A 19,119-nucleotide genomic window follows, 5' to 3' on the forward strand; every position below is an offset into this window, starting at 1 on the left:
GTATTTTTTTAAAAAATATAGTTGAATAAAATTCCACACAAGGAAGAAAAATTGAAAAAAGAAAACTCGAGCAAACTTGTAAAACTCACGTTTTCTTCCAGTATTTTACGTTCGTTGCATTGGCTTTTTTTCCCACCAGGAAAAAAAGGAAAACAATCGCAAACTTAAAGAACTTGTGTTTTCTTTCAACATTTTACCTGAACATGAATGAACTTTAATTGTTTTTTTTTATCTTTCCGTGGAATTTGGTTAAAAATAAAAATCTCATGGCAAAAACCCCAGCATGGACATGAAATAAAACAATCACAAGAAAACCTAAATAACTCATGTTTTCTTTCAATAATTTACCTGATTTTTGATACATTCGGCCAAATTCAATTCAGTGAGAAAAACGTTCATCGCGTGAAAAGATTCAATTCAATTCAGAAAAACTTATCTCATGATTTATCAGTTGAAATCTATGGGATACAAGTTTTATCTCCTTGAATTAAATCACATCCATGAGTTTTCACGTGATAAACCGGGAGATACATTTTTCTCACTGAGTTGAATCTGGCTCATTATTTGATCATTAATCAGCCCGATACTGTTTTATGAATTAGAAGAAATCAAATTTGTAAATTTAAAAGGAATTTGAGTTATAAATTGTCTTTTCACGTGCACACCATAATTTTCTCTCTCTGATTTGGGAATTGCAATCTAACATGTTAATATCTGCAACAAAAATCATTTTCTCCCTCCCGGATTCGAACTGCGTTTCACAGGAACGCGTAAGAAGCGAAGGAAGGAAAGTCTGACAAAGTGCACATACTATGTTGCTTTTATTAATCCAGAACTGCATGCTACAGATACTGTACAGGATGAACATGACTCAATACAAAAAAAAATTGTCAGGTTTGAAAAACCATTTTTTGAAATTGGAAAAAAAATAAAAATTGGAATAAGAGCAATAAAACCGAATGGCAACATCACAGCGGTTAGGAAACATTTAAAGTATTCACAAAATAAAATTGTCATCATCATTAGCATCTTCAGAAAACATCAGAGACAGATTTTACAATTGCTTCAGGTCAAACTACAATTTCACTGGATGAAATGGACGAAAAATTTATCTTTTTTTTTTTTCAGTTTCGTCCTCTCATATTTTTGGAGCAACATCAACATGCCTTTTTTTTTTCTTTTTAAGGTCTGCTACCTACACGTAGCAAATGTACATAAAAATGGCAGTAGTTTCCTTTATAAATAACTCAACAGGAATTTGTCCCATGCGGGATTTAAAAAAAAAAAAAAAAAAAAATTCACTTTTTTTTGTACCTAACGTTTTGCTTTTTTAGTTTCTATTTCCCCGTCGGTCTCCCTAGCAAATACACCTGTTATCGCTGACAATAAAACTACGTACATACCTACCTATGTAACATCACATCAAAACGGAAGGAAAAGAAGAGGGAGGAAGTGGGAGTTTTTGTGGCTGGAAATTTTGGCACGTGGATTTGTCATGTTTTTATTTATTTATAACAATTTCAAGTCTTTTGTGTAATGGCTTTTTTTTTTTAAATTTTTTAAAGCAATTGCGTTTCTTTGTACAACGTGGATCCTTTAAACTACAAATGTCGGTTTGGTGGCAATTTTTGAAACAGCGGAAACAAAACGAAAAATATAAATTTATATATAAACTTAAAAACCTTGTACAAATGATATATATTTATATTTATATATAAGATGCTGACACTAACAAAAGAAAACTTTGTACAACGTCTTCAAGAAACGGGAGGGGGGGGAAAAACGTTTTTTTTTCTTTAAAAGAGACGACAAACAGGACACAAGCGCTTTATCTAAGCAATAAATACTACAGGTCCATGGCTCTGATATATTCAAAAACCTGCCCCCGCCGCAACCCCACCCCTCCCCCCACATTTTGTCCATGTAATTACCAGCCCCCCCCGCACCCCCAAAAATGAACCCCACCATGGAACAAGGCATATTCACACATTTTGTTCAGTTTTTACCATTTTTTGTTTTTTTTTCTGTACATTTCAACAAGAACAAGTAACATCACAATAAAAGTTGTTTCACGAGAGATTTAGTGGCACTGCATTCGTTGTGCACCGAGAGGTTAAAAACCGGATGTAAAATGATTGGTTCACAAGCTCGTATTTAATACAAATAATAAAGAACCAACTCCTTCTGCGAGGGCGGCTTCAAAATTGCTTTTTTTTTTTTTTCCTTAATTATTCTTCTTTAAATCAGTCTTTTTTCCGAGTTTCCGATCAGAACTACACAACAGTTAGGTATTTTTTTTTTTGTGGTCATTTTCATATATATATCGATATCATTTCCCCCCTTCTCCCGATGATACTTTTTGAACGTGACATCGGACGATATAGAAATTTTGGCAGAATTGTGAGATTTCGTTGAGGTCTGCGACTCACATCGGAGAAGTGAAGGAACGGGTCAAATATTGACCAATGAATTTCATAAAACATCTAATTACAAAAAAAGGAGCCGTTTGGCACAAATGAAAAAAACTGAAATTTATGGAAAGGGGAAACTTTCCTCCCCCCCAAGAAATGTAAAAAATAAAAGAAGTTACTCGTGGGTGTTGGGTTCTACTCTAAGGGTTTGGTGACCAGGGACAGGGGCTGAAGTTGAGTTCCAGACAAGGAGCGATGGGAAGGAAGGAACGAGGTGGACGGTTGTGTAAGAGACAAACTGTAGGGCAGAGACGAGGGCAGAGACGAGTGCAGAGACGAGTGCAGAGAATTGTGCGGGTGACTGAGTTCTGCTCCGTTATGGCAAATGGCGGCTGCCAGTGTATTGGGCTTTCGCACGGGGCTCTCGGCCAGAGGTGAATGGGGCCCGCAGATCCGTGTCAGGGGGTAGGGTTTCAAGGTTAAAGAAAGAGGTTGAGTTTGTTCAGTTTGGAGTTTGGAGTCTGATATGGGGGAGTCCGGCATGGCGGGAGAAGAAGGAGGAGAGTCTAATAAGCTTCCATCTGAAGAGGGCGGGCTAACGCAGCTGCCTTCACCTTGTATGTAGCGAATGCACTTCTTTTTCCTTCTAGAGAGAAGGAGAGAACAAAACAGTCAATAACGGGCAAAAAAACACTAAAAGAGATGATTAGAGTGACAGATGGAAATATAGAGAAACGACCAAAGTGGGCGCTAAACCAAAACAACCCCCTCTAAGGAGCAGATCCTATCTGATCCCCATTGTAAGCAGCAGTCCTGTCCTGCTTTATGGCAGCTGAGATTCTAGCTATCTGTATAACAGAACATTCTGTCCCAGTGGCTGCACAGATCCTATCTGATCCCCATTGTAAGCAACAGTCCTGTCCTGCTTTATGGCAGCTGAGATTCTAGCTATCTGTATAACAGAACATTCTGTCCCAGTGGCTGCACAGATCCTATCTGATCCCCATTGTAAGCAGCAGTCCTGTCCTGCTTTATGGCAGCTGAGATTCTAGCTATCTGTATAACAGAACATTCTGTCCCAGTGGCTGCACAGATCCTATCTGATCCCCATTGTAAGCAGCAGTCCTGTCCTGCTTTATGGCAGCTGAGATTCTAGCTATCTGTATAACAGAACATTCTGTCCCAGTGGCTGCACAGATCCTATCTGATCCCCATTGTAAGCAACAGTCCTGTCCTGCTTTATGGCAGCTGAGATTCTAGCTATCTGTATAACAGAACATTCTGTCCCAGTGGCTGCACAGATCCTATCTGATCCTCATTGTAAGCAACAGTCCTGTCCTGCTTTATGGCAGCTGAGATTCTAGCTATCTGTATAACAGAACATTCTGTCCCAGTGGCTGCACAGATCCTATCTGATCCTCATTGTAAGCAACAGTCCTGTCCTGCTTTATGGCAGCTGAGATTCTAGCAATCTGTATAACAGAACATTCTGTCCCAGTGGCACAATGGGGTAAAATCCCCCTGAATAAGGCTGGAGGTCTCGCTGATGATGCCACAGATGAGTAGAACTGAAATGAGACTCTCAATGTACTGAATATAATAAGTGACTGACTGCACCTTGGGGAATAAAATTATCCATTTCAGAAATCAAAATCAGAATCATGAACATGTCTGGCTGATTCCAACATCCACTCCCATGATCCCAGTGAGGAGCCCCATGCAGTGACATATTGATGATGAATAACTGGAGGTAAAGTGACGTCAATCAGAGGAAAAGCGGCTCCCTCGCGGGGGCGCCATTTGAACAGCCCCATTGTTTGGTCGTCTTTACTGATTTGCTGCATAACATATCTCTCCCGTTATCTAGAATTTGCCTCTCGGTTCATTCAATTTGGCCCCAGAAAGGCCTATCGATAGCTTTTTGGCACTACAGGGAATTATGGGACAAGAAGGGTAAAATTTAAAGGCAACACTTCCCTTTGGCATCTCACTACTTAAATATGTTTGTTAAGAGAACTGAAGACTAAATGGAGTTTGTGTAATTTAGACTCCTGAATCCCCAACTGGTATGAATGTGGGGGCACTGTTGGCTCTGAGCAAAATGAGGGGGGAAGGAACCAAAAATTAAATATAAATGGTTTTTGGTCTGATTGTATGAACATGAATTGCACAAGGAAATGAGACTGACGGACACAATGCATCAGGCAAAGGGCTGGAAATATATACCTACCATTAGTACATTCCATATTCAAAGACTGCTTGCATCAGAATAAAGAAATAACAGATTTAACCAAAGGATTAATTACAGGAACAGACAGAAAGAAGAGCAAACACTTCTACCTCCACCAGAGATGCCCAAAAATCTGTCCTCCTGGACATACAAAGGTTTGGATAAGCCTTGAATTAATTCTATGGATATAAAAGTAATGGTGGGAAAATATACCCTATTGTAGGCCTCATTCATCTTTCTTTTAATTAAAGGGAATCAATATGGCAGCTCCCTCCTCCCATATGTATAAATACAAATATACAGAAAAGGAATGTTCTGGGCACACAATAAGCTATACTCTCATACTGTACTATCTAAGGCAATCAATATGGCCCCTCCCTCCTCCTAGATGTATAAATACAATATACAGAGAAGGAATGTTCTGGGCACACAATAAGCTATACCCTCATACTGTACTCTCTAAGGGAATCAATATGGCACCTCCTCCTCCCATATGTATAAATACAAATATACAGAGAAGGAATGTTCTGGGCACACAATAAGCTATACCCTCATACTGTACTGTCTAAGGGAATCAATATGGCACCTCCTCCTACCATATGTATAAATACAAATATACAGAGAAGGAATGTTCTGGGCACACAATAAGCTATACCCTCATACTGTACTGTCTAAGGGAATCAATATGGCACCTCCCTCCTCCCATATGTATAAATACAAATATACAGAGAAGGAATGTTCTGGGCACACATTAATATATATTCTCATACTGTACTGTCTAAGTTAAGTATAAATATTATAAAGTACTACTCATAAATAGGGTATATTTTCCTTTAGGCTTAGATGTTGGGGGCTACCATAACCCATATGTACCAAGAGGAGGTAAAGAAACAGCACCAACCACCAAAAATGTCCAATTAAAACAGAGAAGGGGGAGGCATTTGAATAGAAAGATGATACAACTATAATATGAGTTTGATCACAAGAGAATATTAGGAAGGACAGAAGGGCTCATTATTTTCCCAAGGGGCCTTGACGTTAGATACCTGCATGGTTTACACCATAAATTCTGTCTGTCAAGTCCAAACAATGCCCGACACTTCTTAGGCGCATTGGTATCTGTTAGCACAATGTAAACAGACACAAGAGTACAACACAATGGTGGACACTGCTCACGTGGAAGTCATTACTTGCCCTACATTTCCCTACGTTTCTCTTGGTTTTATTTGGTAACCTCCCACTCCATGCCGCGGGCTAGCATACATGATGTCAAAAGCCAGCGATGAAAGTGGCAAAGCGATGGTATCAATCTCTTGACTGGAGGCAACAAGATGGAAGTGGTCATGTGAAAGATGGGAAATGGGTCAACCTGAAATCTTGTGCATGTGTCAGTAAGAGGGGTCTTGTTTCCATGAAAACCATAAATATATGTCATGTTTCCCAGTTTTTTTAGCCCAGGCTGATTCTATACAAATATTTTTCACCCCAGATTAATTTGGACTGGATTAATTTGTGTCTATCAGATATGGAAACATCTTTGACACATAAGGTGGTCATACAGTGGCCATCAATCTTTGGTATCAAACCAACTGGCTGGTGGGATGAATGGACATAGACAGTATGAGTGACTATAAGTGGTTAGGACATGATTTTATTGTTACATCAGTTCTGGCCAGAAGATCGAACAACTGGAACAGCACAAAGTGAAGAGGAACCTTGGCTCCTGTTCACTTTCTCATCTGCCAATGCGCCATAAAGTTGTCCATGAAAAGTTGTCCATGTATTATGATTTTGTTGGTATGCGTATGCCCAACTCTAGAGGTACATAAACAGTTCCAAAGCCAGGTAGGTGATATTGAGTCATCTTTGACTGATAGCAAACTGGCTTCACCAATACAACTGCCTCAACCTTGTGCTGACCTCTAGCAGTAATTCCTGTATTTATCCCCCCTTCTGGCACTTTGAGGGTCTCATTTGACTCATATAACCTTCCTGTGTTTGGAACTGTTCATGTGCTTCCAGGTGAATCCATGAGTAGGAAGCCCACCCCTACTCAATGTCCTTAATATAAAGGAGAGCTTGAGATCTATCTAAGAAGTGGACGTTGAGATCTATAATGTCAAGTTGAGAAAATAGAAAGGAAATGTAAGTTACTCACAACAGCCTAATTTTATGGTGAATATTCTATTCAATGGACTTCAGACTCCCAGAATCCCCACCAGTACAGTTTCCATATGGGTCAGTTGATAAGGACAACTCCTCTACTGGTTGACCAAGTAAAAAGAAGAGGTTTTCCTGAGTATTCGGGATCCCTTTGGGGCTCTTCTATATTATAGCAGTTGGCTTCTTTTTTTTTTTTACATTTGTTATGTTTGCAAGTGGAAATATGTTATGCGTCAAGAAAAATGACCAGAATTGGGTTAAGTTAAACAATTGAATTGCTCACAGGGTAACGCGTTTCACACAGATTGACCCGAACACTGACACACACATGCAACAGGTTTCAGGATGATATCATAAAATGGATCAGGAGGAGCTACGTCTACTAAATTGTAACAAACATAGCAGCTGAGATTGAAAAAAAAGATACTAGTTCTTGAAATAAACCATACACATGAGCTTCCTGTTTTTGGGAATAGTGACATCATGGAAGCGGTAGCTACGGGCGGTAGGAGAGAATTACCAAATAAAACAGGTCAAACCAGCCAGAGCGAGTCCAGAATAATCCATACACACCTGCAGGGACCGCACCAGTTATTCTGCTGATCAAGGCCAAAGCGCGCTCGACATTTCTTAGGAGCGCTCAGGTCTGATAGAAGCGAGCGGAAAAGATCAAGATAAAAAAAAAAAAACAGAGAGAGAGAAAGATAAAAAGAATGATAAAAAATAAAAATCAATGAACTGATAACTAATTGCGAAAAAAATCCAAGAAATTTTAATTCTTTTGTTTAATTACAGACTTCTATAAAAATAGGAAACTCAGTGCTTCTCAGCATCCAAAACTGCAGTGTCCCTCATTTAGGATCATTTTATTTATTTTACAGAATTTTAACTAGACCAAATGCTTGGTTTTCAAATTAAACTGAAGAGATTGCATAACTGTACCAAGGGAATATTACCAATAGTACCCAAAACAGGGTCAACGCTATAAAAAGAAATTTCTGGTTCTCAACTCTACCAAGGGATGAAGTATCTCAGGGATAGGTTCTCTATATTTTCTGTCTGAATTTTCTCAGTTTCTTGTCCTCAACTATACCAAAGGATTGTTTGGCTATACACCAAAAATATTTACATAATATTTTCTTAATATACTATAGTTAATAACCATCCTTTGAGACAATCCCTTGGTAGAGTTGAGGACCAAAAAAATTACATTTAGACAACCTTTCCCTGAGATTCTTCATGGCCATCCCTTAGTATTGTTGAGGAACAGAAACAGAAATTAGGCAACCTTTCCAGAGATACTTCATGGCCATCCCTTTTTAGAATTGAGGACCAAAAACTGAAAAAGTTTAAACAAACTTTCCCGGAGATGTTTCATGACCATCCATTGGAAGAGTTGAGGACCTGAGACAGAAATTTAGACAATATTTCCCTGAGATACTTCATGACCATTCCTTGGTAGCTTTGATAGATCTCAAGGAAGGTTGTCTAAACATTCTCAGTTTTTGGTCCTCAACTCTACCAAAGGGATGGTCATAAAGTATATCAGTGAAAGGGTGTCTAAATCTCTGTTTCTGGTCCTCAACTCTACAAGGAATGGTTATGAAGTGTCTCAGGGAAAGATTGTCTACATTTCTGTTTCTGGCACTCAACTCTACTAAGGCATGGTCATGAATTATCTCAGGGTAAATCTTGGTTATATTTTCTGTCTGAATGTTATAATTTTTTGGTAATGAACTCTATCAAGGGACTGTTGTGAAATATCTCAGGGAAAGGTTGTCTAAACGTTATCAGTTTCTGGTCCTCAGCTCTACCAAAGGGATGGTCATGAAGTATCTCAGGGAAAAGATGTCTACATTTCTGTTTCTGTTCCTCAAATCTACCAAGGAATGGTCATGAAGTATCTCAGGGAAATATTGTCTAAATTTCTGTCTCAGGTCCTCAACTCTTCCAATCGATGGCCATGAAACATCTCTGGGAAAGTTTGTTTAAACTTTTTCAGTTTCTGATCCTCAATTCTAAAAAGGGATGGCCTTGAAGTATCTCAGGGAAAAGATGTCTACATTTCTGTTTCTGTTCCTCAAATCTACCAAGAAATGGTCATGAAGTATCTCAGGGAAATATTGTCTAAATTTCAGGTCCTCAACTCTTCCAATGGATGGTCATGAAACATCTCCGGGAAAGTTTGTTTAAACTTTTTCAGTTTTTGGTCCTCAATTCTAAAAAGGGATGGCCATGAAGTATCTCTGGAAAAGGTTGCCTAATTTCTGTTTCTGTTCCTCAACTATACTAAGGGATGGCCATGAAGAATCTCAGGGAAAGGTTTTATGTCCTCAACTCTACCAAGGGATTGTCTCAAAGGATGGTTATTAACTATAGTATATTAAGAAAATATTATCTAAATTTTCGTGGTGTATAGCCCTCTTCTAAGAGATGGTGATTACTTATAATAGGGGAACGTCTATTTAACATTCTAAGTATACAGTATACTCCTTGTTGAGTCTCAAACTGTATGGTTGCTAAGAAGTAATGGCCCCAATAAAAATATAATACTGCGCTTTATTTCTGCAGAACAGTTTGGAGTTTTCTGATCGTTTCCAACATTATTACAATTTCAGGGACACTGCATTTTTGTGAAATGCTCCTCGTTCATTTATATAATTTCTAAAGAAGAAGGTTCAAGCGTGTGTAAAGAAAAGAGAATGGATAAAAGCAGGCAGGCGGCGGGATGGGGTGTTAGCAAAAGCTATGAAGCATGCTACAGAAGCACAATACTAGCCACAGCAAACTCAAACATAGAGCGTCAGCATGCTGTAGTGAGAACACTTCATGAGAGCAATAAAAATTAGATTAAGGAGGTTTTTATAGGATTTTTTTTTTAAACAGTCTTTGCTTTTTTCTGCAGGAAAAAAACAGAAATACTGCATATTCTATTGGCTTAGTTAGTGCCTTGCCCAAAAGTCTGGTAAGAGCTCTGAGTACAGACTGTTATGAGGAAACACGTTATCTAGAAACATACAGACAAATAATTAGGATGCAGTAGAGAACGTGCTTGGAAGCTGAGGCATGGAACTTTTAGAAATGTTGGAAAGGTGATAGGAAATAATAAAAAAAAAAAAGGTTCAGAATAGGCATGAGGCAACTGGGAGGCAGACTGAGCCCACGAGCTGATCTGCATCAGTCTTCCCAGTGTGTCCAGCACAATGGCTTCCAATAATGTGGTCCTCACAAAGATGCTCTGGCTTTAAACGTGGATGGATCTGGCACGCATTCAAAGTCCCTTTAACAGATATTATCATTATTTATGACTCTACTTTGTAACAACCCCATTGTATCATTAAGGCCTCACGTAGCATCAAGTAGCATAGGGTTCTATTTTCTTTAAAGACTCATCTTATTATATTAGTGCTGCAAATGACTCTCTGTGATCTTACTTAGGGATGGGTCTGAAAGTGATCCAGAGACACCACCTTTTCAGGCTCCTTTAGTGAGAAGAAGAGTTGATGGGGGGCAGAAAGGGAGTCTGAAGGGCTTGCTACACAGACTTTTCAGCACTAATATAAGAAAAGCATTGGAATTATATAACCAGGGTGGTTATAAAGTAGTTATAAAGTAGGTTAATAAATGATGATCGATATAAATATAGTACTTGCGAAAAATGGTAAGACAAACGGTAACTCATTCTCACTGTTCATGACACTCATACAACTTCTCTTTCTAGTACCTCCCAAAATAGTGAGGAACTGTTCACATGCCTTGGCTTGGGTATATATTCAAGCGATGATTCTGCCATGGGCGTCTGCGGATGAGGTAGAAATAACCCCAAACCTACAGAATTCTGCTCACTGAGGAGAGATGGTGACGTGTTACGGAACGGTTTATAGAAAAGGATAAAGGGAATTAACAATAAAGAGAGACTCCAAACATCCACAAATTCACACCCAAATTGCACCTCTAATATCCCTAATATAATCAATCATTGTATCTGTCTCTTGGTCTATCAATCTCATATCTATCTGCGATATTTCTTTGCTCTATTACATCTATTTAATTGTATTATTCCAACAAGAGTCAATGGGGAGTACAAAATTTTTATCAGTATTTTTTGGAATAGACAAATTGTATGAATACTGTCCTTACAAGGTACAACGGCTGGACCGTGAGTACTGATGAGGGGCTACACAACGCTACAGATAATCCAGATGTAGGTGGCTCAGTACTTAGAAGAAAAACGCCAAGGAATGACCCAACTTCAGTATTTACAGAGCGAGAAACACAAGGACAGAATAACATTAGGTTTGTAGGACTTTTGGGGGCGTTTATGAAGACTAATTTGATTTTACTGTTCTGGTTCTTTTTTTTATCCCAATTTCCGCTTGCCAATGAAATAATGATTGTATACCAAGATATTTGTTACCAAAGACAACCTCCTTTTTAAAAATATTCTTTTTGCCCCATGATTTTGTCCGACGACTTTCCCTAGAACGTTTTACGCATCTTTTTTTTTTGTGAATAAATATGTCACATGATCCACAGGACATGAGTTTCTTCATGCAGGCAGAAAAACGGGAGCAAAATATATTTTTTTTGCTGAAATGGGGTGATTTTGCATACAAAAACGCTCTTTTCTGTTCATATCTCAAGCAAGAACCAAGAACAGCAGTATGGAAGTCCTGCTCATGAATTATAGAGCTAATATTCAGAGAATTGGGTTGGCTGGTAATGACCAGAATCAGAGCAGTAGTCGCTTCCACAGTGATGACATTCTATATAAATATATATATTGTTTTGCCACTTGGGTAGGGGGTTGTGCCCTACAGACCAACACAAGGACTAAAGGCAAATCTACCGATGAGTTGGATAAGGGAGGAGATTAATGGCTGAAGGGAAATGGCCAAGCGTAAAGTTGGCCATAGACGCAAAGATCTGATCGTATAAATCAAGGATTCGTATGATTTTTGGACCGTGTGTGGAGAGTCCTGACATTTTTCGTCCGGCGATCGGTCGTTTGGTTGATTGTTTCGTACGATTGCTGTCAGGGGCAGAATATCGGCTGATCTGTTCTTTTCTACTTTATTTGATCGGAATGGTTAGTGGCAGGTCGGGAGATGGGGACGTCCAATGGTACGTTGATTCATATGATCAGATCTTTGCGTCTGTGGCCAGCTTAAGTCGGATGTTAATGGTTTAGTTTGTCCCGCGTCCGTAAGCAGGACGCACCCTGGGTTCACCCCCCTGAGTAAACAATACCCCCACTCCCCTGATCCCCACGCTTAAAGCCAGAGCAACAGTGTCAGGTTCAGCGAGTCGCGGCTTACGGATGGTTTCATTTCCTATCCCCTCTCAGAAGTGGTTTATGTTAATAAAATTATAATGGCAATAAAAAGCATTTTCAGGAAAAAAAAAAATAATAATAATAATTATAAAGAGGATAAAATGTAAAGGTTCCCCAAAAAAAATGGCTTTAGCACCTGTGATCGGAGGAAGAGAAAGGCAAGGATTTAGGTAACATTCGCTGTGTTCTGAAAAAAAAGAACAAATTATACACAGTCCGGACATGAATATTAATTAGTCTATGCAGTAGGTGTCATTATGCACAAACCTCCTTAATTAAACGGGGGCGGGAAATGATGGCGGATGAGCAATGATCTCCAAACTGTCTCAGGATAGGTTGAAGATCACTGCGTTAGAGCATGCAGAGTAGCTCCCAAGCATCGCCCTCGCACCAACACACACTCACGTGCACACACGCAGGAATAAGCGCACGCTATGTGACACAACATCACTGCTAATGGCTGGTTTTTTTTAAACTCAACTAGTAAAATACTAAATATAAATCTATGGAATCATGCAAATATGGTAACATTACACATAAACCCATCCATAACTGGACAGGGATGCTAATACATATTTATTATTATATTTCTATTCATTACAGTCACACCCATGTTGAAAGGCTGAACAGAATCCATTTATATGGAGACTGCATGGCTGAGCAGAAGCCAGTGCCGCCTGCAGCATGAGGCTTTTATACAGACGGAGCAGAATTTCCTTAGATGTTCGGCTGAGGTTTTCCCACTGAAATCAAGTTGTTCCTTGGGAGCCACCCAACGGCAGGACAAACTGCTCCGTCTGTATGAGGTCAGCGTTAAAGGGATGAGGTGGGAACTATAACAAGAGCAACTGCAACACACACAGATGTATCAGTAAAGTTTACTTTCATTACAGGAGGCCACATTGGCGTTTTGGAAAAATGTTTGGAAGCAGAGACACTGGAGACAGGACTCCATAAAGGGGCTCCCAAGTCATGGGAGCAGAAAGTAGATTCTTGGATAAGAAACATTCTGGTTGCGTTTCTTTCTATCCTGCCAAATAAAATAAATCAACCCGAGACATTATGACATAAAAGGGCTCCTGGGCTGCTTCTCACCTGGGGCCTCTCTAGCAGCCGTCACAAGGGGCTTGGGCCTCACTAGAGGTAGGAGCTCAGTAATGCTTGGTTGGGGGAAGGAGAAGAAGACATGGTTTGGCTTTGTCTTCTCTGATGGGTTAAGGTTTGGTCACAACACACACAAGTCCTGCCACCACTGGGGCATCTTTGCAGATACATCTGTATATGTTACGCCCTGCTCCTTTATCCAATCTCCACAATGAGGCTCGGGAACCCCCAGCCCAGTGTTTAGTCAATAGCCCCCTAATGCAGTGGCACTGGCTGGCATGCTTCCAGGCACATCATGGAGTAGATATACTTACCATTGGCCTCTCCTTGTTGCTTTTCCCTTTTCCTCTTCTTCTTCTTGCCCTACAGAAGGCACAACAGAGACAGGGGCATTTTGTTAACTACTCAAAGCAGACAAGCTCTGTACAATACAATGGGTTATGTAGAGTACTTTGGCTATATTGCACTGGGCTGGTCCAGACTGTTCAGCATTGCAGAACAAAGACCTACCATTGCTCCCTCTCTCACACACAAACACACATACCTTGAAATACTTTATACATAGATTTCTCTCATGGGTCTCAGGAGAGGCAAGAAAAAGGGGACTTTCGCTATAATAACCTTCTCCTTCTCTTCTCTGTTGCCTGTGCTCTCAGACACATTAAGGTGTATAAACCTATATTACATTAAAGCAACAGACTGATTATATGATTTATAACACAGGCTCATTATACCAAGTTTATAATTAAAGACAGGTGTTCCCCTAATTTTCTGGTGATATGGTATAACCCCATTATACAGAGAGCCACGCCCCCATACATACCATGCAGTGATTGGCTTTCTTCTCAGGCAATCAACATTTAAATCTAAAAATCTACTAGTAATGTAATAATGATCACCTACATAGGCACCTACATAGTTATCCCGTGCCGACCATCCGGGGTAAAGCTGCATGTGGAGTTGCCTCTCCTTCCTCGCCAGCTCGTAGTATTTCGCTTGCTCTTCCCTGGATAATGCGTGCCACTGTGTAACAGAGAAGCACATGAGATGGCATCATATGGGCATAAATACGACTGCACTTTAATAAACTCCCTTCTCCCCTGTCACAAGCTCCCCTCTAACCTTCCTCCTTCACTACAACCACATCATGAACCACTATTGCCTGTCTCCAAATGGGGCCTCACAGCAGCAACTATAGGTAGGAATGATCCAAGAGTATAGTTGGTATAGTAAAGGAAAGATGGCAGCAGTAGAATAAGATGGTGACATTGGAGCAAAATGGAGAAAGCAGAACAGCATGGAGCCAATAGGGTAAGATGGAGACAGTTGGGCAAGAAGAAGACAGTAAAGCTAGATGGAGACAGTAGGACAAGATGGAGACAGTAGGACAAGATGGAGACAGTAGGGCAAAATGAAAAGAGTAGGGAAAGATGGAGACAGTAGGGCAAAATGGAGACAGTAGAACAAGATTGAGACAGTAGGGCAAAATGGAAAGAGTAGGTCAAGATGGAGACAGCAGAGCAAGTTGCAAGACCATGGCAGTAGGATAAGATGCAACTGTATAACTTTACTGAACCTTGGTTGAATACAACAGTGAGAGACAGTAGGGCAAGATGGAGACAATAGGACAAGATGTAGACAGTAAGGCAAGATAGACACAGTAGGACATGATGGAAACAGAAGGATATGATGGATATTAAAGCAAGATGGAGACAATATAGAAGATATAATAGGACACGAAGGAGACAATAGGACAAGATGGAGAAAGTTGGGCAAGGAGATGACAGTAGGGCAAGATGGAGACTGAAGGTGAAGATGGAGACTGAAGGTGAAGATGGAGACTGAAGGTGAAGATGGAGACAGTAAGACAAGATGGAAATATTAGGGCAAGATGGAGACAGTGGGGCAAGATGGAAACAGTAGGACAAGGTGGTGACAGTATGGCAAGATGGAGATTGAAGGTCAAGATGGAGACAGTCGGGCAAGATGGAGACAGTAGAGCAAGATAGAGACAGTAGGGTAAGATGGAAACAGTAGGACAAGTTGGAGACAGTAGGGCAAGATGGAGACAATATGATATGAGGGAGACAGTAGGATATGAGGGAGACAGTAGGACAAGATAGGAGACAGTAGGGCAAAATGGAGACAGTAAGGCAATATTCTAGGACAAATGACTCCTATCTTTATCAGTAATACCCAGACAGCGCCAGTTGTTAAGTTAGAACTCAGTGACAGCTAAAGGTCCATTATATAAACACATTGACCAACAAGTCTGTTGTTAGCCCCTGTGACTACTAGAGACAACCCTGCATATAATGCACCTCTATGTGACTGGCTAAGCTACACTGGGACCCTTCATCAGACAGAAGTATGGAGCCCTACTTGCTTTGCTCAGCTTCCTGGGACAGATTGGACAGTCCCAGATGAATACATGGGGGGCTAGTAGAGGACAACCCTCTGTCCCTTATCTGCAGTACAGTCAGCCCCTTGCATCAGAAGCCCACGCCTTTGTATTAAAGGGTAACTAACTCCCTACTCACCCTTCGGCCAAGGATCTGATTGATGGCTGCGCTTTCTTTTAACGTGCACTCGGCCACGACTTTTGCCCTCATCTCCTTCATATACAGCATGAACGCATTTAGAGGTTTCTTTATGTGCGGCTTTTTCTTTTCTTCTTCTTTTTTGGAATCCTGATGTTTCCTGATGGGGGAGAAAGCCAACTTATCAGTTCTCCCGTGGTGATTCCGTTATACCATGTGACACAGACAGACAGACTTCCATATGGTAAGAGGATACTCACGAGCTGTGGAGGGATCCCATGTCACTCTGGGAAGACTCCTGCTTGACAGTAGGGTTGACTATGGCGGGGTGAGGGATTCCAGTTGTGTGCAAACTGTGATGAGGCGGCACCATGTGAGGAGGGAATCTAGAGGAAAGGAAGCTGTGTAAATCGTCAGAATAAAAATGAATGAAAGGGGAAGAAAAGCACAGCAAAAAAACATCAGAATTGGTTAAAACAGGTACTCCTGCCACTGTGACCCACTAATATACACATTCCATAATAGCAAATAAACAGATGCCACAAACTGGTTGAAATGATCCATCTCTAAAGTCACACCCCAAACCATATACATTGGGGTAAATTTATCAAAGAGTGAAGTTTCGCCACTAGAGTGAAATTCCGCAGCTCTTAACTCATTTCTATGGGATTTTGAAAGGCGTATTTATCAATGGGTGAAAGTGAAAGTTCACCCTTTTATAAATACGCCTATAAAAATCCCATAGAAATGAATGGAGAGTGGCGGAATTTCACTCTAGTGGCGGAACTTCACTATTAACTTCACTCTTTGATAAATATACCCCATTGTATCCAGTCATGGGCTAAATGAATCCAGTTGCAGTACCGCTTCCCACCAGTGTTTCCCGTAGAGATACAATGGAACAGCGCCCCCACAATTAAGATACTGATGGCTGAAAGAATAACTTTGGAACCAATCACTTCCCAGGAATGGCAGCGCTCTCATGTAATCACCAGCTTTAACTGCCCCCCATAAAATAACAATGCAACCCCCTTAAAAGCAGCTCAATAAATGCTCCTGTCGCCTTTAATGTCTTTGATTGAGACTAGAAAGAGAAACTGATTAGACGTAACTATTCCTTATCATGGTTCCATTAAAGTGTCAGCTCTTCTGATGCCTTTTATGCGTGAGCGGCGGGACGTCGCCTTTCTCAGTGGCTTTGCCATTATCCCATCGGACCCCCCCTGCACATGTAACTTTTTTTTCATCTATTTCTGCCTGTGATTTTTATTTTCTCCCCCCCCCACGAGCCACTGTGAGCCCAAGTTATGGTTTATACATGATGGGGCTCTCTTTGAAGTCGGATGATACTCAGAGTTGCCCACGTCAGGAGAAGTGGCTTTCACCAATTTAGCCTATTGAGAGCCCCCGAGTGCCGACGTCTCCGTCGGAAAGGGGGTCACGGGGTGTCTCCGACGAGTCTCAGCAAGTGCAGTTTAATTGCCAATCTAGGCTTCTCCGAGCTGTTTAAAGTATAATGACCCATCACTTTATTGTGACGAGCCCTGGCCCCACTGCTGCACTCAATGAATATCAAAGGCAACGGCAGAACGGGGTGAGCGGCCAACATTCCTGCAACTGTCACGTATAATAACCCAGTATTTGTACCGGCCCATTATCCCAATCGGCTCTTTCATTTGCTCTATACTCGCCTTAACTACATACCTGCTATAGAGCCCAGGAAAGAAAAGTGTTTTTTACTAATAAGCTCAGGACCCGGCACCTCAGCCACTATATTATTCTAACCCATAGTAATCTACACAATCCCTCCTCCCATATGTATAAATACAAATATACAGAGAAGGAATGTTCTGGGCACACAATAAGCTATACCCTCATACTGTACTGTCTAAGGGAATTAATATGGCACCTCCTCCTCCCATATGTATAAATACAAATATACAGAGAAGGAATGTTCTGGGCACACAATAAGCTATACCCTCATACTGTACTGTCTAAGGGAATCAATATGGCACCTCCCTCCTCCCATATGTATAAATACAAATATACAGAGAAGGAATGTTCTGGGCACACAATAAGCTATACCCTCATACTGTACTGTCTAAGGGAATCAATATGGCACCTCCTCCCATATGTATAAATACAAATATACAGAGAAGGAATGTTCTGGGCACATAATAAGCTATACCCTCATACTGTACTGTCTAAGGGAATCAATATGGCACCTCCCTCCTCCCATATGTATAAATACAAATATACAGAGAAGGAATGTTCTGGGCACACAATAAGCTATACCCTCATACTGTACTGTCTAAGGGAATCAATATGGCACCTCCTCCCATATGTATAAATACAAATATACAGAGAAGGAATGTTCTGGGCACACAATAAGCTATACCCTCATACTGTACTGTCTAAGGGAATCAATATGGCACCTCCTCCTCCCTTATGTATAAATACAAATATACAGAGAAGGAATGTTCTGGGCACACAATAAGCTATATCCTCATACTGTACTGTCTAAGGGAATCAATATGGCACCTCCTCCTCCCATATGTATAAATACAAATATACAGAGAAGGAATGTTCTGGGCACACAATAAGCTATACCCTCATACTGTACTGTCTAAGGGAATCAATATGGCACCTCCTCCTCCCATATGTATAAATACAAATATACAGAGAAGGAATGTTCTGGGCACACAATAAGCTATACCCTCATACTGTACTGTCTAAGGGAATCAATATGGCACCTCCTCCTCCCATATGTATAAATACAAATATACAGAGAAGGAATGTTCTGGGCACACAATAAGCTATACTCTCATACTGTACTGTCTAAGGGAATCAATATGGCACCTCCTCCTCCCTTATGTATAAATACAAATATACAGAGAAGGAATGTTCTGGGCACACAATAAGCTATACCCTCATACTGTACTGTCTAAGGGAATCAATATGGCACCTCCTCCTCCCATATGTATAAATACAAATATACAGAGAAGGAATGTTCTGGGCACACAATAAGCTATACCCTCATACTGTACTGTCTAAGGGAATCAATATGGCACCTCCTCCTCCCATATGTATAAATACAAATATACAGAGAAGGAATGTTCTGGGCACACAATAAGCTATACCCTCATACTGTACTGTCTAAGGGAATCAATATGGCACCTCCTCCTCCCATATGTATAAATACAAATATACAGAGAAGGAATGTTCTGGGCACACAATAAGCTATACTCTCATACTGTACTGTCTAAGGGAATCAATATGGCACCTCCTCCTTCCTTATGTATAAATACAAATATACAGAGAAGGAATGTTCTGGGT

General features: G+C 40.5%; 1 protein-coding gene across 4 annotated transcripts in view; it reads right to left on the reverse strand.

The window, feature by feature from the left end:
* Positions 1–804: 804 nt before the first annotated feature.
* tcf7l2.L (transcription factor 7 like 2 L homeolog) overlaps positions 805–19,119 on the reverse strand; it is a 152,845-nt gene continuing 134,530 nt past the window's right edge. For 2 of the 4 annotated variants that reach the window (XM_041568442.1, XM_041568444.1), the window contains 7 exons: positions 16,044–16,169; positions 15,784–15,943; positions 14,159–14,266; positions 13,558–13,606; positions 12,276–12,326; positions 7,378–7,450; positions 805–3,057 (listed from right to left, as the gene is read on the reverse strand). In XM_041568442.1, the coding sequence (XP_041424376.1) occupies positions 2,607–3,057; positions 7,378–7,450; positions 12,276–12,326; positions 13,558–13,606; positions 14,159–14,266; positions 15,784–15,943; positions 16,044–16,169 (1,018 nt within the window). In that variant the 3' untranslated portion in view covers positions 805–2,606. 4 annotated transcript variants of the gene reach the window in all.

The sequence above is a fragment of the Xenopus laevis genome, chromosome 7L (genome assembly GCF_017654675.1).
Source record: "Xenopus laevis strain J_2021 chromosome 7L, Xenopus_laevis_v10.1, whole genome shotgun sequence".
NCBI classification, from domain to species: Eukaryota; Metazoa; Chordata; class Amphibia; order Anura; family Pipidae; genus Xenopus; species Xenopus laevis.